Source organism: Chiloscyllium punctatum, chromosome 44, assembly GCF_047496795.1.
Source record: "Chiloscyllium punctatum isolate Juve2018m chromosome 44, sChiPun1.3, whole genome shotgun sequence".
NCBI classification, from domain to species: Eukaryota; Metazoa; Chordata; class Chondrichthyes; order Orectolobiformes; family Hemiscylliidae; genus Chiloscyllium; species Chiloscyllium punctatum.
Genome location: NC_092782.1, coordinates 41,220,802 through 41,248,362, shown reverse-complemented (window position 1 = coordinate 41,248,362; position 27,561 = coordinate 41,220,802). Strand labels below are relative to the sequence as shown.

At 41.5% G+C, this 27,561-nt stretch overlaps 2 protein-coding genes across 6 annotated transcripts in view; one reads left to right on the top strand and one right to left on the bottom strand.

Annotated features, from left to right (window-relative positions):
- Nucleotides 1-13,986, bottom strand: part of ncaph2 (non-SMC condensin II complex, subunit H2) — a 38,866-nt gene extending 24,880 nt beyond the window's left edge. Inside the window, exons 1-8 of one of the 5 annotated variants that reach the window (XM_072562742.1) lie at nucleotides 13,842-13,986; nucleotides 9,547-9,674; nucleotides 8,112-8,213; nucleotides 7,661-7,716; nucleotides 6,092-6,170; nucleotides 5,517-5,588; nucleotides 4,384-4,463; nucleotides 3,011-3,165 (exon numbers count right to left, since the gene is read on the bottom strand). In XM_072562742.1, the coding sequence (XP_072418843.1) occupies nucleotides 3,011-3,165; nucleotides 4,384-4,463; nucleotides 5,517-5,588; nucleotides 6,092-6,170; nucleotides 7,661-7,716; nucleotides 8,112-8,213; nucleotides 9,547-9,654 (652 nt within the window). In that variant the 5' untranslated portion in view covers nucleotides 9,655-9,674; nucleotides 13,842-13,986. Of the gene's footprint in view, nucleotides 1-3,010; nucleotides 3,166-4,383; nucleotides 4,464-5,516; nucleotides 5,589-6,091; nucleotides 6,171-7,660; nucleotides 7,717-8,111; nucleotides 8,214-9,546; nucleotides 9,724-13,788 lie in introns of all 5 variants that reach the window. The other 4 variants (XM_072562740.1, XM_072562743.1, XM_072562739.1 and 1 more) reach the window with 4 other exon arrangements.
- A 284-nt stretch (nucleotides 13,987-14,270) lies between these two features.
- The window catches only part of lmf2a (lipase maturation factor 2a), a 28,172-nt gene continuing 14,881 nt past the window's right edge, over nucleotides 14,271-27,561 (top strand). The window contains exons 1-4 of the mRNA XM_072562738.1: nucleotides 14,271-14,514; nucleotides 21,183-21,436; nucleotides 25,470-25,498; nucleotides 25,679-25,875. Coding sequence (XP_072418839.1) covers nucleotides 14,421-14,514; nucleotides 21,183-21,436; nucleotides 25,470-25,498; nucleotides 25,679-25,875 — 574 coding nt within the window. The 5' untranslated portion in view covers nucleotides 14,271-14,420. The remainder of the gene's footprint in view (nucleotides 14,515-21,182; nucleotides 21,437-25,469; nucleotides 25,499-25,678; nucleotides 25,876-27,561) is intronic.

Genomic DNA, 27,561 nt, shown 5'->3' with positions numbered 1-27,561 from the left:
AGACATGCAAGATACCAGAATTAAAGATGCTGATATCTCAAGAGTTGGGTTGGAGGGAACTATAGAGATAGAGGGGCAAGATCACACAGGGTCTGAAAGCATGGAGAAGAATATGAAGAGTTAGGCTTTACCAGCCAGCAAGCGAGTGTAGGTCAGTGAGCAAATGGCTGATTGGTGAAAAGGACCAGATGCAAGTCAAGATACAAAAATCAGAGTTGTGGATGACAAGATTGAAAAAAAAGTCAAAAATAACAGCTCATCCAGAAGTACACTGGAATACTAAACTTAGAAATAACAAAGACCTGATGAGGGTTTCAGCAGTTAATCCTAGACAGAACCAGAATTATGTGATGTAACAAAAGTATGCATACAGTTCATCTGAAACAAAATTACAAGCATATGATCTGGTTCAACATCAGACAGCTGTCCAACAGCAGAATGAAAGTGGTGGTCAAGAAAGAAGAGACAATGACTATTTCCCCCCCCCAATATTTCGCTGGAGAAAATATCTGCTCATCATGCAAAAAGGACTGTTTTAAAACAAATGATTTGAGCAAAGAATTGCTGCACTTTCAAAAAGCAAGTTAATCAAAGTTATTGCAGGTCATATTTACATTGCTGTTTTGTTCAAGCAGTGGAAGAGGCTGAGTATAGACAGGATGGTGCCAGGGCTGTGCATAAATGGAGGTTCAGGTGGCAACAGGTTGCTGAGCAGTTTCCAAAGTTCTGGTTGACAAAAGCCACCAGCCTCTCAATAATTATCTGATTCACTCCTGGGCAGCTGAACTGTTTGCGAGTGTGCATGATACTGGCAGAAGCCTTTAGATTGCTCCAAGGGCAGATTGTTAGTCTGTCTCTCTAGTAAATTACCTAAAGCCTTTACCTCTCCAGCTGATATAAGCTGTGGCCTTTAATAAATAGGCAAGAGTTTTGCACTTAATATAGCCACTGCCAGTGCCTCCTGCAATAAGTGAAAAGCTGGAGAAGAGAAATTGAATAACAGAAAATCAAAGTTAAAAATAATGCAACACCAGGTCATAGTCCGACAGGTTTACTTGGAAGCAGCAGCTTTTGGAGCACCGCTCCTTCATCAAGTGGTTGTGAGGGTTAAGATCATGCTCAGAGAATTTATAGCCAAAGGAGTCCAGTGTCATGGAGATGTGATACAGTAAACACTTTTAGTTAAATCAAAGTAAGCAAAATGATCATCTCAGTGAAGGTATATTGGGGCCATCAAACTGCTTCCCAGCTTTATTCCCCTCCATCCATAGCCACAATGTTATTTTGTCTGTATGCATGTGTGCGCAGGGGATGTTTATAATAGGGTTAGAGTTTTATCTTGTAGTGATGCATGTTGATAGTTGTTTACCTGTGGTTAGAATCTATGATCTATAATAAATAGTACTTCTTGTTAACAACAGAAAACTGGTACATGTTTTTGTGTTAGTCTGGATTCATGGGACAGGTAAATAGGGGATTTTGCATACTTTGAATTTTTTTTAAATTTTACAATGACTCTGGAAATGGCAGCACTTGATTTCCAGTGTGCGACCCAGTGAGATATGACATGCCCGAATGTATGTTGGAGAAGCAATCTGAAAAACCAGGACAGTGGAAGGAAAAGAGGTGATGGTGAGATGGAGCCAAGTATAATTGGCATACACATGAAACTTGACTGTGCTTTTGAATGATTCCACTGATGGCAGTTTGTTTCTCCTACTCTCTTGTGGCAGGTGGACATCGCTGGCTAACCCACCCCTCATTGCCTTTGAGACGTTGGTGATGAGCTGCTGTCTTGAACCACTGCAGTCCAATTGCTGTAGGGTGACTCAATGCTTTTGAAATAGATTTCCATGATTTTGACCAAGCAACAGTGAAAAAATGTGATATATGTCCAAGTTAGGATGGTGTGTCATATGGAAGGGAACTTGCAGGTGGTGATGTTCCTATATATGTGCCATCCTCCTCCTTCTAGGTTTAAGTGGTCGTGGGTTTGGAGGGTGTTGTCTCGATCTTAGGATATGGACTAAATAAAGAAAGGGGTCAAGTACAGCAGTAAGAAGAAGGTGAAGTGCTGTGCCAAATTCTAAGCATATGATCTCCCCCCAACACTCCCAACTTGTTGAAGTTGATCCCATGCTTGATTATACCATCACTCTCTTACAGAGGGAGAAAGTCATGAAGAGTTGTATTAATAATGCTAGTCAAGTTCCATCTTAAATGGTGTTTGACTGAGGTTACCAACACACAGGTTGGATCTCCAGAGGGTTAGAACGGTCAAACGGTGATCACAGGTCTCCAGAATTTTAAGTTTAAGAAAATTAAGGTGGATTTAGTTACAACAGTGGAGCTACTAAATGATCTAGTTGAAGTTTTTTTTATTATCACAGAACCATTAATGCTTACCAGGACAGAAGGCCAAATGGCTCATTTTGCTTGTTGTGGATCTCTACCAGATAAACCCTAAGCTAATGGCAGGGTCCTATTCACTTCCCTAAAGCCCCCGTTGTCTCTTAATATAATACTAATGCTACTTCTTGCAGTCACTCCATAATTCTGTATAACCCTTAAATAAACCCACAGCCTCACTCTTTCCTTGTGTTAATCCCAAACCAATCCCATTGCTCCACTCTTTCCAGAGCTGTGAAATTTCCTGTTTTAAGTATTATTCCACTTTTTTTGAAAAGACAAAATAGCTTCCATTAAACAAATACCCATGACAAATCTTTTTGTGCTCCAGTGTTCAGCATGGTGCAAAGTTCAAATTACAGGTGTCATGGTATATAATGGAGAGAATCACTGGGTCTAAGGACAATACATAACATTTAACATGTGAGTCAGCAACAAGCCTGACATAAAAGGAACTTAGATCAGAGTGGTGACATAAAAGGAACAACAGTTATCCAATCAGACAATCAAGCTGCAAGGTGTAGAACACATTCAAACTCATTCTCAGCAAGAGTTGCAATGAAATAATGAGCAAACTATTCATTAGCACACACTTAATTACCATTCCTATTGCATTTCGTGTTGCCTTGCTGTTGCCTGTGCAGATAGCTCATCGGTGACACACTGGCCAACTCTAACATGAATGCACCTGTGGCATGAGGGGTGCAAGTATTCATTCGGAAATCCTTGCGGCTGCCAAGGATCTCTCCTCTCCGGCTACAGTAAAATGAAAAACCAAATTAGGTTAGTAACGGAGGACAGAACACTTGCATTTTCTTCAAATCTTCTAACTGGTGTCTCCTCCCTTGCCCAAGCCCCTGCCATGATCCAGTTTGCATGAAATAGAAGAAATGGACCATTCATCCTCTCGCGGGGAAAGTGAGGACTGCAGATGCTGGAGATCAGAGCTGAAAATGTGTTGCTGGAAAAGCACAGCAGGTCAGGCAGTCCTGAAGAAGGGCTCATGCCCGAAACGTCGATTCTCCTGCTCCTTGGATGCTGCCTGACCTGCTGCGCTTTTCCAGCAACACATTTTCAGCAGTCATCCTCTCGAACCTACTCTGCCATTCAATAAGATAATGGTTGATCTGTGTGCGTATTTTGAAATCCACATTCACATCCACCACCAATGTCTCTCTACTTCTGGAATGGAGAGAAAGGCAAGACAATATCAACAACAAAACCAAATGTAGAGGGAAGATACCTAATCCAAAACCTCATCCTAGTCCAAGAATCACCCAACATCATTTATATTTGTACAGTTCACCAGGTCGGTTTATTAGGCTTACTGCTTTTCATTAACTTGAATACACAACAAAGTTTATCATTGAAGGTAATCTGCAATCTTCCTACTCCACATTACTCAGTGTTGCACTAGTTAACTTATAACTAGTTAACATCTGCCTTCAAATTCTGGGATATAGCCTCAGACCTCCGAGATAATTATAGCTCACCTGGCTATGAAACATTCAACATGAACACATCCCAAATCTGGGAAAGCTGCTGTTCTCAAAGAAGTGAAACATTTCAGTGTTGGAAAATGAAGCAAGATTCAAGCTTGAGATAGAATACAAAGAAAATCTCTCTATGCAATCCTGCCAAACATTTCCTGGGCATTTTTAGCATGTGTCAGATATAAAACAAGTCTCAAGTAACTAACTCCAGACTCAGAAGCATATCTGTACTTTGAACTGTGACACCTCCATTTCTCTCACCAAGTTAGTATTGAATGACAGAGCATTACTCAATTTGAGTCCTTCACAGCAACTTGAATAAATTTGACTGAAGTTTTCAAAACCCATGTGGCTGGCAGTTAACAGCCTTTCAAATTAGTTTGTTGGCGCACACTGAATGGGTCTTCCACTCTCTGTATTGGACCCACTGATGAGGTGCCTGCCTTTCTTTTCTGTGTGCGTGATACAGCAAATTCCATACCTCAAGAGAGGGTTGTTCTTTTTCTCAATTTCTTCTAGCGGTACCAGTGCCATCGGTGTTAATGGGATGATGTTCACAACCTGTAGCATCAAGGTAAATCCGCATGGGCAGTCAGTCAGATTAGTTATGGAGTCATAGTTAGCTTCTAAAACTCATTCTTCCAATTTAGCTTCCTGCCACGTCAGTCCAATGCGACCTCAATGTATTCCCCCATTTTCAATACAGCTCCGCTCCTCTGAAATACCCAAATACCATCTCTGCCATCACCATCTCCCAGCCTCCATTACTCATTGCAGCTCTTTACTTGATCACTTTTTGAAGACTCTCTGCTACACTTTGCCGATTCCTAGCTATCCCATATTGCCTTGGCCTGGCCTCAAGTCTTTGGCCTATTGTCATCACCACTTTCTATCTCATGCAAATTATCCAGCAATCTATGGATCCAGATATCAACTTCCTTTTGATTTTTAATTCCAAATCTCTCTGGTCCAAACACAACACTTTCAAAATCTTTAATTTCTGTGATGATGCCCGATGTTGAATTCCAGCCTTTACCCAGCGTTAAGATTGCAGTGAGCAGCACTGCGGACAGAATGATAACCGATTATGTTAACCGGAGTACCACATTGCATTGTTGAAAATCTGAGGAATCACAAATAAAGATACAAGTATGAAACAGGAGCAGAAGTAGACCATTTTGCCATTGAGCCTGCTCCACCATTCAATAAGATCATGAATTATCTATATGTATTTTCAATTCCACATGCCTATCAATCCTCTATAACCCTTAAGTCCACTTCCTCACAAGAATCTATCCAACTTGATGTTAAAAATGTTCAATGACCCCATTTTCTGAGGTGGGGCGGGGGGGTTGCTTCATCTGTAAGAACACTTCTTTTAAAACAGTGTCATCCAGCTCACAAGATAAAAACATTCTTTCCACATCCAACTTGTCAAGTCCAATCAGAATCTTATACACTTCAATCAGGTTACCCCAGTGGAACCATGCCCAGCCTGTCCAACCTATTCTCATAAAACAACATATATCAATCACATAAACTTCCTCTAAATTGTCTCCAACATATTTACATCCTTCCTCAAATAAGGAGATCAGAACTGCACACAATACGTACATTTGAACTGTGATCCTCCTGCAAATCAATGTTGGTTTTTGATGGACACTCAATATCATCAAGAGACAAAAACTGAAAAGCAAGAATTACAGCAGTTAGTGATATCTAACATTGAAATTAAGAAAATTCAAACATTGTTTATACAGCAAATAACATACACCAGAGCAATGACTGTTATCATGTTGGAATGGGAAAGTACATCAGGCATGAACATATATGTCACAGAGCTATATGATCCCTGAAGCAGAGCTCAACATAACTCCCAGGGATATGTATATAGTATCGGACTTAAACAACTTCAGGAATTTACTATTTGCTTATTTTGACCATACAAGGTAATTAATTCCTTTCAGTTTCAGGTTCGATTTAATTTATTTATCAATTTATTTATCCCTGGTCCCCCTGCACCAATGTTTTGATCTTATGGAACAGCTTGCCAACATAACAGTCACAGCATATGGATCTACTCAACAGTTGGCAATATGCAAATACAAAACTTATTATTTTGTTCAATCATTCATATCTAAGTAATTTCAGTGTTAATGAATAATAAGTCCTGAGTCAATATTCCTTACTTCCCAATCCTTGTCATTGGCCAAAGACACATCATTATCTGTACCATCCGCAGCAATGGATGTAGCTTTTTGATTCCGTCTATAACAACAAACATAAAAAGGACTTTTACAACCATTTTGACAAAAGTACTATAAAAGCAGTTTTACTTGGAGAAAGTTGAGAAATCTACTCCTCTGTCTAATGATAGCACAAATTGTTACTTGTTGTTACAGTCTTTTAGTAACACAGACTATTACTTAGTGCCATAGTCATAGATTCCTAGTAGTGTTGGAAGCAGGCCATTTGGCCCATCCAGTCCACACTGAACCATCAAGGGGCATCCCACTCAAATCCATTCCCTACCCTATCCCTGCAATTCATTTGGCTAATCCACTAAGCCTGCACATCCCTGGACACGAAGAGCAATTTACCACAGCCAATTCACCTCACTTGCACATCTGTAGGAGGAAACCAGAGCACCCGGAGGAAACCTATGCCAACATGGGGAGACCACACAGGCAGTAAACCAAGCCTACAATCAAACCTGGCTCTCTGGTGCTGTGAGGCAGCAGTACTAACCAGTGAGCCACCCCAAAGCACAGACCGTTACTGGTTGCTACAGTTCCACAGAGGTGCTGATGTACTACACCTTATAGCATACAATCTATTTAACATGTGCAGTACTTCAGTTAGTGTGAAATTATTTTATTATGAATTTTAACATTTCTGTAATAATTTAGTACATCACTGGTAGTGATGCTCTTGCAGTAACTTACTGCTTAGCTGGATAATCCTGCAACAAAACAGAGTATGACATCTGTATAATTAGCTTGTTTATTATCAAGCAATATTCCACTAGGTGTAATACTTTAGAATGATAGAATCCCTACAGTGTGGAAACTGACCATTTGGTCCATCAAGTCCACATAGATCCTCTGAAGAGTATCCCACCCAAACCCATTCCCCTACCCTAGTAATCTACATTTCCCCTAACTACTGCCCCTAACCTACACATCCCTGAACACTATGGGGAATTTAGCATGGCAAATTCACCTAACCTGCACATCTCTGGGCTGTGGGAGGAAACCGGAGCAGCTGGCGGAAACTCACGCAGACATGGGGAGAATGTGCAAATTCTGCATAGACAGTCGCCTGAGGCTGGAATTGAATCCAGGTCCCTGATGCCGTGAGGCAGCAATGCTAACCACCAAGCTACCATGCTGCTCCACACGGGCACGTAGCATAATCTTGTTGTATATATTATATAATAGACCATGCAATACTGAATGTAGTAATCTTATATATACAGGGTACTTGGCATAAATTTTCTAAAGGCATTCAGCACAGTCAGTGTTTGCTTAGTTATTACAAGGATTCTTTATAAAAACAGAAATTGCAGGCAACATTCTACAGGTCTGGCAGCACCTATGAAGAAAAGCAGTTAACATTTCAGGTCTAGTGACCCTTCTTCAGAACCCAAAATGTTAACTCTGCTTTATTTCCACAGATGCTACCAAATCTACTGAGTTTTCCAGCCATTTCTGTTTTTGCTTCCGATTCACAGTTTGTTGTTTTGTTTTATTCTTTACTTCTTGTTGGAGATCAGGTCCAGCGCCTGGAACACCAGAGAATGCAGATATTCCACCTGTGTAGAAAGAAAAACATCCTCAGACTATTCAATCTCATCAATTTCACAAGTCAGTTGGCAGCAGTCTGGAAAATTCCTGAGCTGTTATCAGACAAACACCCACATACAACCAGGTCTGATATCTTTCCAAACTCTGCGGTAACTACATACATTTTGAAAGTTTTTATTTTCCTCTTGAGCACATTTTGTCGTCTTAGTGGAATAATTAAGGATCAAAAACGAGAAGTGATCAGCTTCCAGACTTTTCACCTCAAACCAAATTTCTACCAATCACCCTGCCCCAATTATCCCCCAGACCTATTTGCTCTTTTTCTCTACCAGGCCCACCCACGTGTACACTCAGCCCACCCCAGACCTTCATCCCATTCAGCAGAGGATGGCAAAAAACAGACCTTCCTGCTGTAAATACATGCCGAGCCCTGGATCAAAAGTGCAGCTTCTGCAAAGTTCATTGTTGTCTTCCCATCATCGAAGGAAATGCAGATCTGGTCCAACTGGAAAAGACAGACAGAGATGTTTTCTAATCAACTTGGTCAAATATGCTGCATGTGGCCGAAGCTTGGGTCTTCTGGACCAGGGGTACGGACCTGCCGATGTATTACAAGAGCCCCGCCGAGAGAAAGAGATTGTCGCAAAGGTTTCACAATGTAACTGCAGCCAAAAGGATAGAAAGTTGATTGACAAAAAGGGAACAGGAATCAGTTAACTGAACAAAACTCAAAAGTTGGAACTTTGTTTATCCCTACAGCCTGCTCTATCAAACAAAAGTTGGAAGTGGGATACTCCAGGGGTCTATTCCACATAAAGATGTTTAAATTATTAGAACGTAGATAAATGCAGCAAAAATTAACAGCTAAGAAGTTGGCCAAAATTAAGTTGGTTGATCACTAACTGAAATTGCCAGGAGTTCAAAACAAGATTTGCAACAAAATAAATAAAATAAAATCATTGTTTACATATTTCAAACATCTTTTAATTAAATAAATTGACTGTACACCTTTTGAGTAACATTTCTACAGACACCAATGACACTTTCCCTCCAGAGTTATTTGTTGAGAATATGTCAAATAGTTTGATAGACATAAACTCTGGGAGGTAAAGTGCATTTTGAATCCACAAGTCTATTATAAAAATGCCTCATCACTTAAGAGGTAAAATAATTAAGAATGGGAATATTTTGAAATGTTGGATTTGCGATTTTATATCTTTGATGAATAATGTTCACAGATCGCTATCATTCCTTAACATTCCACAGAATACAGGCTCAGTTTATTTAATTTCTTCTCAGTGGACAATCCCTCCAATTTAAGAATTAGTGGTGAAGCTTTGCTGCATTTCCTTTATGGCAAGTATGTCCTTGTTTGGGTCCGGAGACCAAAACCGTACACAATACTCCAAGTGTGGTCTCACCAAGGTGCTACATAATTTCAATAAGACATGTACTTCTATACTTAGATTATTTTGAAGTAAAGGTCAACATACCATTTACCTTAATTGCTTATTGTACATGCATTGCTAATTTGAACAAGGGTACATAACTTGAGGTCCAACACTTCCTAACCTCCCACTGTTCAAGACTTACTCTATTTTTATTCTTCCTAGAGACAATCTCAGATTTGCCCACATTGCATACCATCTGCCATACTTTTGCCCAGTCATTTCACTTTTTTCCAAATCCCTAATTAAACATCTTTGCTTCCCCCTTACAACTCTTACAATCACCGTTTTTTTGGGTCAAACCAGAAAGAATTAGTGAGAGGGAGATAAGGAAAGAGAAATTAATCATGTCACAAGAGACCAAATAATTTAGCAATACAAAGTTGTCACCTCTTCTAGATATTCCCCCAGCTGAGATGCCACATCAATCTCCCAGTTCTTTGTCAACTCTCTAATGGGCTGAAGGAGATGTGTGAATCGTGACTCAACATCCTCCATCTTTGACCAAGCACAGAACCCTTGAGACAAGGAGTTAAAACAGAAGTACTCAGCAGATCAGGCAGTCATCTGTGGGAGAGAAACAGTTAATATTTCAGGTCAATTATATTTCATCATTAGAACACTAGAAATATGGGAGAATCTGCAATAGTGTCACAGGGTTGGGGGATACAGCTATTTGAACGCAACAATTCATTTTACAGAAGAATCTTAATCTATATAAAATAGCAATTTCCTTTTCATTTGTCACTTTCCTGACAAAATGAAAAAGATAAAACTTTCAGTGTATGAGAAAAGCAACTAACAGGACTGGTAATATCAAACATTAAAATGCAATGAAAAAGATTTGCTACAGGAATATAGGAAGGTACCTGACTGGAAGTGCTTAGAAAAGCACAAACCATAAACCATACAGAATTACAACACAACAGGTCCATCTAATCCAGTTAATTCTATTGGTGTTTATCCTCTACACAAATAGTACTTTAATCCAAATCATGATTTCGTAAGAAAACTCTGAAATCCAGGGATACTTCTTTCCTCGGTGAATCATGAAGGTGGAACTTCCAGATAGTTGGTGGTAGTTGGTCAGTATCCAAGTACAGGTTGCCAGTACGTGTAGAGTCAAACTCTGTCATGGTTTAGAGTCAGGGCACTTGGTCCCAATTTCCATTATTGACTCCTGGAGGTTTGCTATAAGCTGAATGTGACATCCTTTCCCAAACATCACTGGCTAAGTGTGTCTCAGCAAGTGTCAAGGACAGATGTTACTGGACTCACCTTCAGGATCTTCAGGGCACAGATTCAGAGATAAGATCACAAACTACAAGCAAAATGACAAGTCACAATCTCTCATTTTCTAGACTTCAGCATCTTTGATTTCAAACAAAAAAAAAGTCTCCCCCAGGATTGACAGGCTGACTATAAAAAATGAGCAGGAATATGTAATGTTCTTATGGATGAACTGATATCATTCATTATCAGATTTTTGAATGGACCTTTCATATATTAAAGGTGATCTTTCTCTACAGCTTTTCTGTTAGCCACCAGGATACACGAACACCAGCTAGCCACAAAAAGACACGATCCTCTCTCTCTCGTAGCCCTACACATGGATGAAAAAAGCTACCATTTCAACTGGGACAACACATCTGTCCAACGCCATAAACAAACACATAGATCTAGATGCCATCTATCAACCCCTCAGAAAACGAACAGGAAATGGCATCATCACAAACCCCAGGAACCCCATCCAGGAGAAAGATATAAATAGAAAGCAGGAGACAACAGCTTCACTTCACTTGGAGGTCGCCACTGATGATGTTACCTAGCGAGGTAATGAAACGTGTGGATATCAAACCTACAGCTCAGCGAGCAAACCTACACCCTAAAGCTTTTCTGTAACTGTAACACTATATTATGCATTCTGTTCTATTACCTTGAGGTACTTATATAAGGTACGATTTGCCTGTGTAGGACATAAAACAATATTTTTCACTGTATCCAAGTACATGACTATAATAAATCAAATCAAACCCCAGGACATCAGCAATAGACAGTAAACAATCTGCTTGCAAAAACCTTCAAAAGAACTTTTCAAACATCTCCTATTTGGGGTAAGATGTTTGTTTAAAAACAATACATAATCAAAGCATAAGGGAACAAGCCAAGAAACTACTAATCATCAAACCTAGAAATCGTTACTGCAGCAAGAGAAGCGAACAAATGTGCCAGGAGAGAAGAGACATCATTGGGAAAGAAGGGTTAAAAATAAAGTTATTTCAAACATTTAAAACAGATCTCACACTGTTTCATCTAGCCAATACTACCCCAGGTAGAGATCCTAACAGAAGAAATGCAAAGAATACATAGGGAATATGCAATTCAGTTCCTTCCCCTTTCCTGGAGTACATTAATCAGTAATTTGTTGCCACTGCCAATGCATTTACGGTTTATATAGCATACAAAAAGACTATTGGGAAGCTTTTAAACACTTAAATAAATTCTCATTATTAAAGTTAAAGTCTATCATCTAAGTACATTATTCAGTCAACAATGAAGGTTATACGATAGAATTAAATAACCTGGTTTCTGGTGAGATATCAGCCCTTCTGACTGTTCTGAATTCTGACCTTGAAGAGCTGTTCCACAGACATTCAAATTAAGAGCAGTGGGCCATTCAACACCTTGCAGCTGCTCCTATCTACACTTCCACCGTTTGACTAATGGAGTCATACTGTTCTGAAACAGACTCTTCGGTCCAACTTGTCCATGCCATCTTGACATCCTAATCTGACCAAGTCCCATTTGACAACACTTGGCCCATATCCCTCTAAACTGTTCCTAGTCATGTACCCACCCAGATACCTTTTAAATGTTGTAATTGAACCCATTTCCACCACTTTCTCTGGCAGCTCATCCCATACACGCTCATCCCTCAGGTCCTTTTTGAAATATTTCACCTCTCACCTTAACCGATGTCCTCTAGTTTTGGACTGCCCCATCCTAGGAAAAAGACTTTAGCTATTTACCCCTCATGATTTATAAACCTGAAAGAGACCACACCTCAGCATCCAACACTCCAGCCTATTCAGAATCTCACTACAAGGCCCCAAAGCCCAACAACGTCTCTTCTTCTTCAGACGGCTGAGGAAATTTGGCATGACAGCAAATACTGTAGCCAACTTTTATAAGTCCGCCATCGAGAGCATTCTGTCTGGATGTACACTACCTGGTATGGCAACTGTATCATTCAAGATCGGAGACGGTTACAGAGAGTGGTGAACTCAGCCCAGACAATCACAAAGACCAACACCCCATCTATAGAATCCATCTACCAGGCCCGCCGTCAAGGAAATGCTACCAGCATTCTCAAAGATCGATTCCTGGCAATGCTTTTCTACAACCTCTCCCATGGGGAGAAGGTACAGAAGCCTGAACATACGCACCAGAGCCGGTTTCTTAACAGTTTCTACCCTACTGTTGTTAGAATACTGAATGGACTCACAAACTCTTAACATTCACCTGTACCTGTGTTTTTGGTTTGCCACTGTTACCTATTTACTTATCTATGCTACTTAACTATGTGATCTGCCTGTATTGCTAGCAAGATAAAGCTTTTCACTGTGCCTCGGTATACGTGACAATAAATTTAATTCAATGTCATAACTCAAATTCTCGAGTTCAAGCAAGTTACTTGTAAAACTTTCCTTTTATGGGCAGTCAAGAATATATTTAACACAGCCTTAAAAATATCCAATAACCATACCTCCACTGCTTTCACAAATTAATGACCTGCTCAGGAAAAATATTTCCTCAATTTTCATTATAAATGAGAAATCTTTTACTTTTAAGTTGTGTTCCCTAGTCAGAGTCTCTCTCATCCTTTCATCATTCAGAATTTTACAAGTTTTAACAAAGATCCCCTCTCATTCTTCTAAACTCCAAAGTACATAAGCCCCACCCCATACTTTCCTCATTTCAGGAATCAATTGAGTGAACCTTCTCTACTCTTTCATTATTTCTTCAGGTGACTAAACTGTACACAACACTAGGTCTCACCAAGGGCTATACAACTGTAATGAAATTTCCCGATATGTACATACCACGCACTTTTCAATAAATGACAGTAGGAGAAAGTGAGGACTGCAGATGCTGGAGATCAGAGCTGAAAAATGTGTTGCTGGAAAAGCGCAGCAGGTCAGGCAGCATCCAAGGAGAAGGAGAATCGACGATTCGGGCATAATCCCTTCTTCAGGAATTCCTGAAACGTTGATTCTCCTGCTCCTTGGATGCTGCCTGACCTGCTGCGCTTTCCCAGCAACACATTTTTCAATAAATGACAGTATTCTATTCTGACATATCGCACACTTTTTATCTTTCCTCTTATATTGCATTATTAAAGACAAATTGGCTCTGACTGTTGCCACCATAAAGTAAACCAGCAACTGCAGTAAACACGAATAGTTCAATCAGACACTGTAGGGAATAAAGTAGTAAGTGACTGAACCAGAACAAAAGAGACTAAAAGGAACATCAATACAATCACAGAAATCTGAAGAAATTAAATTATAATTAACAACAGAAAAAAATGTGGGGGGAGATTCGAACTGACACTGACAAGCTCAGACTCACCCCCCACCCCACCGAAGAACCGCGTCTAGATACGCTCCACTCTCCTAAAATACCAGTATTGTAAATCCTGTTGTCTGAACATTCCTCTCTTTGATAATCTTATTTTTCTTTTTTTGCGGCTCGCGCCATTTTTTTGTTTTACCCGCGCAGGTTCAAACCCAGGGTGGCGCATGCGCAGCACCAACCCAACCACCCGTCTATGGGGAAGAGGAAAGAAAAACAAAGTATGAAAGAACTTCCTTCGAAATAAAACCTGACAGATAAACCTTTAATATGGGATTAAATATTTGTTTAAACTGCCGCTTTGTTTTGGTAGATTATTTTTTTAAAATGGTAACGGATGATCTCCCCTCCCGATTTGATGGTACAAGCTGCAAATACAGAAGGACGGCGGCGATTTAGAGCAATCCATTGCGAGAACAGGGAAGATAAACTTTTCAAAAGTTCTTGAAGTCAAAAAAGCTGAAGACCGTGGCTAGTCTGGTTATTTGTTTAAAACAGTTTTCAGTATATTAACTCGTGGCCCAACCTGGGCTATATTGCGCGTTATTATAATGGAAGGGATATGAATTGGACCTACTGATTCCCCCCGCAGTGTTGACTGTGGTTGTGTCCAGGCCTGCAGCTTCAGGATGGGGGAGATCGGGTTGGCGCGGGGAGCCTTCCTCTGGGGCATGCTGGCTATTTACTTGTGTGCATTCACCTCACTTTATGTACAAATCCCAGGTAACAGCGGTGACCCCGTCATTCTGCGGGTTTTGAAAAGGTCGGTCTCGGTGAAGGGTGTAGTTAGTTGGCGGGTGAAGGAGCCTCGTGGTAGAAGGGAGAGGTGTGGTTAGTGGAAGGAAACCGAGTGAAGTGCAATAAATGGTTTAGCTCCGAAACAACATCAAGAATGTGGCGATGTTGGCTGTGAGATTGGAAAGCGTTGGTGCCGTCGTGTTGACCGGGTAGTTCCCTGTGTGTATGAACTGATACGGTTTAGACTTTGGTCTGGTGGTTCACAGCAAACACTGCAGATACTGAACATCTAAAACAACACAGAATGCTGGAGAAACTCAGGTCTGGTAGCAAATGTGAGGAGAAGAACAGAGATAACGTTTCGAGTCCGGTGTGACTCTTCTTCAGGCTCTTATGGCTACGTTGGTGCGAGCCTCCAACTGTGCAATATGTACATATTCCAAAATATGTAATGTTTTGGAAATGACAGTTGCAGTGAACTCAACTGAAGCCATTCCATTGTGTGCACTATTCGCTACAGAGGTCCAAAAAGGACCATCTTCTCCAGGGCAACCAGGAATGGGTAATAAAGGCTAGTAAAACCAGCATCCCACGAATGTTTTTTCTTAAGTAAGAAACCCACTGCCCATTTTCTTCCCATGTCCATGAACCTCATGAGTGCACTCTCCACCACCTTCCCCCTTTTATTCTTCCATTCCGTCTCTTTTCAGAGAAGCCCAAGCTTTCAAAATAAAAACAAACTGCTCAAGAAGTGTTGAAAGGGTTCAGAAAAGATTTACAAGGATGTTGCCAGGGTTTGAGCAAGAGGGAGGGGCTGGGTCTACTTTCCCTGGAGTGTCAGAGGCTGAGGGTTGACCTTATCGAGGTTTATAAAATCATGAGGGGTGTGGATAGAATGCATACCCAAAGTATTTTCCCCAGACTGGATGAGTTCAAAATTATTTAGCACAGGTTTAAGGTGAGGGGGGGAAAGATTTAAAAGGGACCAAGAGGACAACTTTTTCTTGCAGAGGGTGGTGAGTATATGAAATGAGCTGCCAGAGGAAGTGCTGGAGGCTGGTACAATTACAACATTTAAAAGGTATCTAGTACATAAACAAGAAGGTTTTAGAGGGATACGGGCCAAATGCTGGCAAATGGCACTCAATTAATTTAGGATATCTGGTCGGCATAGATGAATTGGACTGAAGTGTCTGTTTCCATGCTGTACATCTCCATGACTCTAAGAAAACCAGATCTGGCAGTGTCTATAGAGAGAGAAGAGCGTCCTGTCTACAAATGATGTCAGACATGCTGATTTTCTTCAGCATTTTCAACATCGATTTCCAATCTCTGACAGCTGTAAGATTTTTGTGTGTGAAACCTTACCCCAACATCATTTCCATCTCTAATTTTTAACTGGTGTGCTTAAGAATTTGAAGTTTTCATTTGGTTGCGTAGTTTTCCTGAATCAGCTGCCAGTGGGAACAATGGATCAGCAGTCAGAATGTTGTACTTCTCATCAGTTGCAAGGTTAAGATGCTGAATCATAGGATCCTTTGGACTCCATTCTGATCAGACAGTAGCTGTAATTGGGAGAGATCAGTATGGGTCTGTGATTAGGCTGTCAGCTGGGGCTTTGTCCCTCTCCTATCGACAAGATATCCCAAAGCACTTTCAAAATATAACCATTGTGGTAAAGGAAACACGTCAGCCAATTAACAAGCAGCCAGATCCGAAAAGCAGCAATTTTCTGTACTCATGTTGTCCTTTGCCTTTTCTTGGAATTTTTGTTTGTCACTGGCCAATTGTAGGGATGATAAAGGCTATTAATAGGGACATAGAGCGCAAAGATTATATTGAAACAAATCAGAATGTGAAATTCATATCTGTGGAGAGAGAAACATTTGGAGTCCAATATGATTCATGGATTAGAAAGTATTAACTCTGTTTCTTCAGTCCTTTTGTTTTTGTTTCAGATTTCCAGCATCAATATTTTGCTTTTAATTGAGATTATATTGAACCTGCATAAGGCACTAGTTTGGCCTCAGTTGGATTACTGTGACAATTTTCTGGTGTCGCGATTTAGGAAGAATGGGTTGGTTTGCTTAGTTGGCTGGACAGCTGGCTTTCAATGCAGTGTGACCCCACCAGTGTGGATTCATTTGCGTACAAGCAAGGTTACTGTGAAGGTACCAGCTTCTCAACCTCTCCCTTTGCCCGAGACATGTTGATCTTCAGGTTAAATTCACGACCAGTCATGTCTCTTTCATGAGAGAGCAGTCCTGTGGTCCTGTAAGACAATGGTGATTTTACTTTTGAGGGTAGATGTGAAGGCATTAGAGACACTGAGCCTTAGGAGATTGATTCCACTGCAATTAATTTTAGTTATGAAGACAGATTGAAGAAGTTAGGACTGCTTCCTTTGGAGAAGGGAAGGATAAGAGGAGATCTGATAAAGGTATTCAAAATCGTGAGGTATCTGAACAGAATTGATAGGAAGAAACTGTTTCTCCTTTTGAAATGATCAAGAAAAAGAGGGCGCAGATTGAAGTAATTGTTAAACAAGAAAAATATGGGGAACAGCATTTGCAAACAGCAAGTTGTTAGGGTCTGCAAAGGACTGCCAGGAGAGTGGGGGAGACAGTTTCAATCAAGATATTCGAGAATGAAGTTTTATTATTTTGGAAGGGAATGATGTACAGGGTCACACAGAATATACTGGAAAATGTCACTAGGTGAAACGCTTGTTGGAAATACATGCACATACACTGACATTCTTCTGTGATCTTATCCTAAGGCCGATTTTATTAAAGTTATTAGCTTCACTGAATTTTTTGAGGAAGTATTACAGTTGATTAATTTTGGGGAAGCTTATGACAAGTTTCTAATGCAAAGTGGCCATAAAAGTAAAAGCCATAAGATGTGATTTGGCAAAAGGCTGGAAACAGCTATTCAAGGATAAATCAGTCTTAGAACAGTGAGAAGTATACATGGAGGAGATGGAGGATTTGGCACAAATACACTCCGGTAGAGAATAGATTAGATTACTTGCAGTGTGGAAACTGGCCTTTCGGCCCAACAAGTCCACACCGACCCTCCGAAGAGCAACCCAACCAGACCCATTCCCCTACATTTACCCCTTCACCTAACACTACAAGCAATTTAGCACGGCCAATTCACCTAACCTGCACATCTTTGGACTGTGGGAGGGAAACCGGAGCACCTGGAGGAAACCCACGCAGACACTGGGAGAATGCAAACTCCACACAGACAGTTGCCCGGGGCTGGAATTGAATCCTGGTCCCTGGCGCTGAGAGGCAGCAGTGCTAGCCACCATGCCAATCAGAGGTAGAATTCACAAATACAGGCTGCCCTAAATGTCAAACAATATGCAAGGCAGAAATCATGCAGAAAAAAAAGCTTCTGATAAGCCGTGAGCCCAATAACACAGTAACTGGGAGAATTGTTGCAAGGTCAGAGGCAGATCTAGACCGGACATTTGAAAAGCAAAGAGAAGTAACTTTAACAGCTATTTTGTTAATATATAAAGTATTGCTGAAAAAAAAACAATTTTTGGTCAGAATGATAGCCAGAAGAGTCTGGCCTTTTAGAGACTAAAAAGGTGTAAAATGTGTAGAGGCTGAAGTCAAGGGCATGGTTCTTAATTAATAATTTGCATTCGCCTCCACAAAAAGGGAAGTGATTGAGTAGTTACAGAATATAAAATATTGAATGGAATAAACATAGAGAGGAAATATTAAGAGGTGTGGAATCTTTGAAAGTCAGTAAATCACTGAGCCTAAATTAGGTACGATTAGGCTGTTCAGAGAAGCAATTGAAAAAGTTATGGTGAATCTGGCCATAATAATTCTAATCTTCTCTGGTTATAAACGTAGGAGTGCCAAGGTTCTACCATTGTTTAAAAAGGGAGAAAAGAATTGATCAAGTCCTTATAGGCAGGTCGTCTTAAACTCAGTGCTGGGTAATTTATTAGGGAAAACTCTGAGGCACAATATAAATTGCCATTTAAAAGACACATTTATTTAAGACAGTCAGCTGAGATGTGTTGAGGAAATAATAAGTCTATCTAACTTTACTGAATTTTTTTTGAGGAAGTGGCACAACTGATTAATTTTTGGAAGGTCTCTGACAATGTAAAGTGGCCACAAAAGTGAAAACCATGAGATTCAAATAACAAGTTGGATCCAAACTTAACTTAGGGCAGAAAACAAAGGATGATTATCCATGTTTTTGTAACTGGAAAACCTTTTCTCACTGTTGCCCACAGGGTTTATTGTTAAGTTACTTGTCTTTTGTGTTAAAAATCACTGACTTAGAGTAAAAGATTTACAGTGATACAAAGACTGATCATGTTGTTAGTAGTCAAGTCGAAAGCTGTGGATTGCAGAAACATATTGATGAACTGATCAGGTGGTTAGAAAAGTGGAAAATGGAATTTGTGTGGACAGGTGAGAGGTAAGCATTTGGAGAAGCCTAACAAGGCAAGGAAATACAAGTAAATGGCCAGAAATGAAAGAGATGTTGAGGAATGGAAGAGAAGAGGCAGAAATGGACAAGCTGAAATTGGAAACAAAATTGATAAATGTTTCCAATTCTAGACAAAAGAGGGAAGCAGCACCACCAATACATTTGTGACTCCTTTGTTCCCTCCTTGACATCGCAGTTTCCATCTTCAGGATAAGTTGGCCATCAATATCCATTACAAACCCACTGACCCCCACATTTTTCTAGACTTTATATCCTCACCCCTGTTTCCTGTAAGGACTTCATTCCATTCTCCAAGTTTTCTATCACATTTGTTCTGTGATGCCACCTTTCACAGGGTGGACCTCAAATGTTCACCTTTTTCCTTAACTGAAGATTCACTCCTACTATTCCTTAGTCACGTCCAACCCATTTCCAACACTTCTGCCGTCACCCCATCTCTTCCCTCCCACAACTACAATAGTGTCCCTCTGGTCCTTAGATTCCACTCCACCAGCTCCACATCGGAAGGATCATAAGCCACCATTTCCTCCTCCACCAGGCACATCGTCCCCATCACTCTCATCAGCATTCCACAGGAACCATTCCCTCAAGGGCAACCTGGTTCAATTCCCCCACTCCCCAGACCCCCTCCCCATACAATCACAGAAGGTGCAACAATTTTCTGTTTACCTCACTATCCAAGACCCCAGACACCGGCCAATATGAGCAATGATTTATCTGCACTGCACTCAATCTAATCTACTGTATTTGCTGCTTGCATAGCAGTCTCCTCTATATTAGGGAGAGGAGAAACAGACCAGATGACCACTTTGCAAAACACCTGTATCTGTCTGTAAAAATCATCCTGAACTTTTCAGTTTCTTGCCACTACAACATGCCACAATGTTCCCTGGCCAATGTTTCTGTCTCAGGCCTGCTGTAGTGCTCCAGTATTGCTCAATGCAATTTGTAGGAGCAACATCTTCCATTTGTGGACGTAACAGCCATCAGGACTCGATATCAAGTTTAATAATTTCAGAGCATGAACAACATGGGCAGCACGTTGGCACAGTGGTTAGCACTGCTGCCTCACAGCACCAGAGACCTGGGTTCAATTCCCGCCTCAGGTGACACACCGTGTGGAGCTTGCACATTCTCCCCGTGTCTGCGTGACTTTCCTCCGGATGCTCCGGTTTCCAAAGATGTGCAGGTCAGGTGAATTGGCCATGCTAAATTTCCCGTAGTGTTAGTGAAGGGGTAAATGTAGGGGAATGGGTCTGGGTGGGTTGTGCTTCGGCGGGTCGGTGTGGACTTGTTGGGCCGAAGGGCCTGTTTCCACACTATAAGTAATCTAATCTAATCTAATCTAACATCTTCCATGTCTATTACCTACACCCAACCCAGATTCTGTCTTGAAATTAGTTGCTTCCAGCACAGCCAACCCATTTTTTACTACTTACAGCCCCCGTTGCCATTTTTCTAGCTTGCCTTCCTCAGCTTACTTTATCTGCCTACCTTTTTTTTGTTTCATCTCTCTGGACTCTGTCTCCACTTATCTACTCACCACCTCCACCATTAGCCATGTTTTCATCAGCGTAAATACCAACTTTTTCAGAGTTGCTAGCAGTTGTGAAGAAGAGTCACTGGACTCAAAATGTTAACTCTTGTTTTCTGTCCACAGATTAGATTAGATTACTTACAGTGTGGAAACAGGCCCTTCGGCCCAACAAGTCCACACTGCCCCGCCGAAGCGCAACCCACCCATACCCCTGCATCTACCCCTTACCTACACTACAGGCAATTTAGGATGGCCAATTCACCTGACCTGCACATCTTTGGACTGTGGGAGGAAACCGGAGCACCCGGAGGAAACCCACGCAGACACGGGGAGAACGTGCAAACTCCTACTACCAGATGCTACCAGACCTGCTGAGTTTCTCAGAGAATGTCTGTTTTAGTTTCTTTTTCAGGTCTCCAGCATTCACAGCTCTTTATTTTACTTTCATAAGTTAAAGTAGCTTGAAACAAAAAAATGCTGAGGGGCGATTTAATTGAGAGTTGAGATTAGACCAGATAACACTCTGTTGGCTCACACAATTGTGATGGACTGAATGGGCTCCTATGGTGCAAGCCATGCTTGTTTCTATTATTAATAATATTGTGACCTTTTGATTTTCTGACAGGACTCTATGGAAAGGAAGGAATTCTACCTGTCCGCAGGATGCTGCCCTTCACTGGAAAGCCACTGGTCGAGCAGCTGACAGATTCTCCAACATTACTGTGGTTGTGCCCCTGGCTTGGTCTTGACACTGAACAAGGCATGGAGTTCATTTGCTTACTGGGCATCAGCCTGTCCATCATCGCTCTGGTGGCAAAACCTTTCCGAGACTGCTTCGTCTTTGCATGCCTCTGGATCCTCTACTTATCTGTTTACCAGGTGGGTGTCCATATCGAAACATAGAAGATAGGCATAACGTGGAGGTGCCTGTGTTGGACTGGGATGGACGAGGTCCGAAATCAGATGACAGCAGGTTATAGTCCAACAGCTTTATTTGAGATCACCAGCTTTCAGAGCATTGCCACTTCGTCAGGTGAAGTCACTTCTGGCATAGAAAATTAGAACAGGAGTAGGTCATTTGGCCATTTTGAACTAGCCTCACCACTCAATATGATCATGGCTAATCATCCTACTCAGTGGTCTTTTTATGTTTTTGCCCCATATAATTTGATCCCATTAGCCCTAAGAACAATATCTATCTCCTTGAAAACATTCAGTGTTTGGCCTTAACAGCTTTCTGTGGCAGAGTTCCAAATAGTCACCACTCTAAATGAAGAACTCTCTCCTCATCTCAGTCCTAATGGCCTAATCCATATCCTTAGACTGTAACCCCTGGTTCTGGAATCACTAATCATTGGGAATATCCTTCCTGTGTTTACCTTGTGTAGTCCTGATAGAAATTTATTGGTTTCTGAGTTCTTCCTCATTCTTTTTAATGTCAGTGACTATAGTCCTAACTGATCAGGGCTATCTTCAAACGTTAGTCCTACCATCCCAGGAATCAATCTGGTAAACCTTTGTTGCACTCCCTCCTTAGATAGAACATCCAGAAGGATAAGGAGACCAAAACAGCACACAATATCTCAGGTGTAGTCCCACCAAGGCACTGTATAATTGTAGCACAACATTCGTGCTCCGGTTCTCTAATCCCTTGGCTATGAAAGCCAACAAACCATTTTACACGACTTACTGCACCTCCATGCTTACTTTCAGTGACTGGTACACAAGGGCTCCCAGGTTTTACTACAACTTAACTTTTCCCAGTCTATCAGCTAATTGCCTTCTAATTTTTGCTACTAAGGTGGATAACTGCATTGTATACTTCATCTACCATACATACCCCACTCACTCAAACTGTCCAAAGCACACCAAAGCATTTCTACATTCTCCTGACATTTGACCCACCAAATTTTGTCATCTCCAAACTTGGAGATATTACATTTATATAATGAATAGACGGGGCCCAAACATTGATCCCTGCAGTACCCAACGAGTCACTCATTGGCTGTCACTCTTAGAAAATGACCCTTTTATTCCTCCTGTTTCCTGTCTGCCAGCCAGTCTTCTATTGAGTCAGCACTCTATCCCCATTCCTAAGTGTTTTGATTTTACATGCTTAAATAGGACCTTATCAAATACCTTCTGAAAGTCCAATCGACTGCATCCACTGGTTTCCCTTATCAGCTCTCAAAGAATTCCAGTAGATTTGTCAAATTGAATTTTCCTTGCTTATATCCATTATAACTCTGTCCAATCCTGTCATTTTGTTTCCAAATGTTCTGCAAATAAATCTTTTTAAATGGTCTGTAGCATTTTCCCTACTACTGATGCCAGACTGACTGTTCTATAATTCCCTGTCTTCTCTCTACCTGCTTTTTTTAAATCGTGGGATTACATTAGATACTCTCCAATCTATAGGAACTGTTCCAATGTCTAGCATCTTGAAAGGTGACCATCAATGCATCCACTATTTGTAGGACCAAATCCTTCAATACGCTAGAGTGAAGATTGTCAGGCTCTGGGGCTTTATTGACCTTTAATCCCATCAATGACCCCCATACATTCCTTCAGTTCCTTTCTCTCATTAGACCATGTGTTCCCAATATTTTTGAAACATTATTTGTATCCTCCTTTGTGAAGATGGAACTAAAATATGTGCTTAATTGGTCTGTTATCTCTTTGTTTTCCATTATAATTTCCCCTGTTTCTGATTGTAAAGGACTTAACATTTGCCTTTGTTAATCTTTTTCTCTTTACTAACCTATAGAAGCTTTTACAATTAGTTTGTAAATTCCCTGCAAATTTATTCCCATACTCCCCTTTTCCTCCTTTGCTGAAATCTAAATTGCTCCTGATCTTCAGGTGTGTTGCTCTTTTTGGCCAATTTCTAAACCCCTTCTTTGGATCGAATGCTCTTCTTGGTTTCCCTTCTTAGCCATGACAGCGCCATTTTTCTTGTTTTGTTTTTGTGCCAGATAAGAAAGTGGAATTGTTGCAGTTCCTCCATGTATTTTTTAAATGTTTGCCCTTGCCTATGCATTGCCATCCCTTTTAAGTAATGCTCCTCAATTTATCATAGCTGGCTTGTGCCTTGTACCAAGGTAGTTGTCTCTATTTAGATTCAGGGCCCGAGGCTCAGAATCAAATATGTCACTCTCCATCTTAATGAAGAATTCCATCATATTATGAGCACTCTTTTTTTTCCAAAGGAGTGCCAATTATTCCTTTTTTTCATGACACAATACCCAGTCTAGCATGGCCTGGCTTCCAGTTAGTTCCTCAATGTATATATCCAGAAAACCATCTTGTGCAGACTCCAGGAAGTCCTCTTCTCTGATGTAGTTACTTATTTGACTTGCCCAATCTACATGCAGATTAAAGTTGCTCATAGTTACAGCAGTATCTTTATTGCTTGTGTCTCTAATTTCATGTTTAATGCTTTCCCCCAACATTACTGCAAAAGAATTGGGATCTATATACAAACCACTATTGTTTCTGTCTCATGATACTTCTAAGCTCCACCCATACAGATCCCACTGCACCAGAGGTAATATCCTTCCTATTGCATTAATATACTCTGTAACTAGTCATGCTACCCCACCACCTTTTCCTCTTTGCCCTTCCTGAAAATGGAATGCCCTTGGATATTCAGTTCCCATCCCTGGTCACCCTGCAGCCAAGTCTCCCTAATTCCACAATAACGTATCCATTTATATCTGTTTGCTTAACTAATCCATCCACTTGAGCTTGAATGCTCTGCGCATTAAGACACAAGTCCTTAAATCTTGTTTTCTTAACATATTTATTCCTGTTTACATTATTTAGCATAGTGGCTTGAATCCTCAACCTATCACTTTTCCTGTTTCTGATTCTGTCTTTTGCTTTTACACTCATTTCCCTCTCTTTAGTTTGCCTGTATAGGTTCCCATTTGAGTTTAAACCCTCCCCAACCAAATTAACAAATATACCCCGAGGTCATCAGTTCCAGTCCTGCCAGGTGCAACTCGTCCAGCTTGTTCTGGTCCTATGTTTGACAGAACCAGTTCCAATACCATAGGAATCTGAACCCCTCCCACTTACACCATCATTCCAGTCATATATTCATCTCATATATCCTGCTATTTCTACTCCGAGTTCTACTTTGCTGTGGTAGCTTTCCTAAGATCCCTAATTTTGAGGTTCGACTTTTTAACTTCCCATTCCTTGTATTCTACTTTTAGGACCTCATCCCCTTTCTTAGATAAGTTGTTTGTACTGATGTATACCATTACCCCTGGTTACTCATCTTCTCACTCCAGAATGGCCTGTAGCCACTCCAAGAAAACCTTGTTCTTAGCACTCAGTGGGGCAACATGCTGTTCTGGAATCTTGTTTGCGACCACAAAGACATTTATCTATTCCCCTTGCAACTGAATTCCCTATTACAATAACCTTCTCGCACTTATTCCTTCTCTCCCCGCAGTAGAGTCAACTGTGGCACAACAGATTTGGTGGGAGCATGTATGTGTCATGTATATTGGCATTATGTATTTTTCCCATCCACATCTGTGTGCTTGTCCCATGCTAGTTAACATGTGTTTTTTCAACTCCAGGGATGGACATGGAAGGTTAGGTTTGCATCATATTAGAAGTTAGGGTATATCAAGTAGCTTGGATCAGGAACCAATGGTTTTTGAGACTTTAAGACAAAATTCCAAAGTGAGGTGACAGCAAAACCTAGAGCAACAAATTCTGGTAAGAGAGATTTCAGAAACTGTGTGCAGCAAAAGCTGATCCCAAGGGATAAGGTTTGGGAGGAGTTGAATTGTGGGGATGGGTTCCAGGCCTGAGCTTTTTACAGGGGAGGGGGAAGAGGTTCAGTGAGGGTGCAATCGCTGGGTAAATGTTAATGATTCATCTCTTATTTCCCCAGGTTGGACAAGTCTTCCTCTACTTTCAGTGGTGAGTCCATCTCATCCTCTAATACCTTCTCCCAAAATGTGTGCAAGTGTATTGGTGAGAGGCAATATGTCAGGAGGGAGCAGTGTGTTAAGGTGTGAACAGTATGCAAGGGCTAAGCAGTGGACAGTGTGTAAAGAGGTAAATGGTACATAGTAACTAGTACCTCTTTGATTTTTGTAGGGATAGTTTGCTACTGGAGTCTGGATTCCTGGCAATCATGGTGGCACCACTACACTTAAAGAAATGGCGTGCACCCCCTGTGCGGCACCATGATGGTGTCATGTTCTGGCTGGTGCGGTGGCTTTTTTTCAGGCTCATGTTTGCATCAGGCGTGGTGAAACTGACCAGTCGATGCCCCACATGGTGGGGTCTAACAGGTGAGTAAATTTTACTGCAGTTAGATGTCCACCAGTACCACCCCAACTAAGTTGCCACTCCCAACCTTAATTCAATATTATTTGTTACAAAAAAAAAGTTATCCTGTTCAAGTTTACACACATATTCGGAATAGTGTTTCCTTTGCATCAGCTGGAGACAATCAAGGTTCAGGAGAACATTGACATGTTTTACACGTGATTATATTTGAATGACATAATTGTGGAATCAATCTTAAGGGGCAGATACACACAGCACATAACCAAGAGGGCAGCATTCGGGTTTTGTTGGTTCTCATGCCTTCTTGAATTATAACTGGGACAGGGTTCAGAGGTGAACTGTTGGTATTGCAATTCAGTTATAAAACAACACAGTGTCTGAAGTGAAGCGGCAAAATAATGACCTATTCTGTGGACTTTTCTGTGAGGTTAGGTTGCCCAGCTAATGGACAAGGTAAAAACAATGACTGCAAGATGCTGGAAACCAGATTCTGGATTAGTGATGCTGGAAGAGCACAGCAGTTCAGGCAGCATCCAAGGAGCAGCGAAATTGACGTTTCGGGCAAAAGCCCTTCATCAGGAATAAAAGCAGAGAGCCTGAAGCGTGGAGAGATAAGCTAGAGGAGGGTGGGGGTGGGGAGAAAGTAGCATAGAGTACAGTAGGTGAGTGGGGGAGGGGATGAAGGGGATAGGTCAAGGAGGAGAGGGTGGAGTGGATAGGTGGAAAAGGAGATAGGCAGGTAGGACAAGTCCGGACAAGTCATGGGGACAGTGCTGAGCTGGAAGTTTGGAACTAGGGTGAGGTGGGGGAAGGGGAAATGAAGAAACTGTTGAAGTCCACATTGATGCCCTGGGGTTGAAGTGTTCTGAAGCGGAAGATGAGGTGTTCTTCCTCCAGGCGTCTGGTGGTGAGGGAGCGGCGGTGATGGAGGCCCAGGACCTCCATGTCCTCGGCAGAGTGGGAGGGGGAGTTGAAATGTTGGGCCACGGGGCAGTGTGGTTGATTGCTGCGGGTGTCCTAGAGATGTTCCCTAAAGCACTCTGCTAGGAGGCGCGCAGTCTCCCCAATGTAGGGGAGACCGCATTGGGAGCAACGGATACAATAAATGATATTAGTGGATGTGCAGGTAAAACTTTGGATGTGGAAGACTTCTTTAGGGCCTGGGATGAGGTGTGGGCACAGGTTTTACAGTTCCTGCGGTGGGAGGGGAAGTGCCAGGATGGGAGGGTGGGTTGTAGGGGGGCGTGGACCTGACCAGGTAGTCATGGAGGGAACAGTCTTTGCGGAAGGCGGAAAGGGGTGGGGAGGGAAATATATCCCTGATGGTGGGGTCTTTTGGGAGGTGGCAGAAATGTCGGGGGATGATTTGGTTTATGCGAAGGTTGGTTGGTTGGTGAGCAAGGACAGGCGTTCTGTCCTTGTTACGGTTGGAGGGGTGGGGTCTGAGGGCAGAGATGCAGGATGTGGACGAGATGTGTTGGAGGGCATCTTTAACCACACGGGAAGGGAAATTGTGGCCTCTAAAGAAGGAGGCCATCTGGTGTGTTCTGTGGTGGAACTGGTCCTCCTGGGAGCAGATATGCCGGAGGCAGAGGAGTTGGGAATATGGGATTGCATTTTTGCAAGAGGTAGGGTGGGAAGAGATGTAATCCAGGTAGCTGTGGGAGTCGGTGGGTTTGTAAAAAATG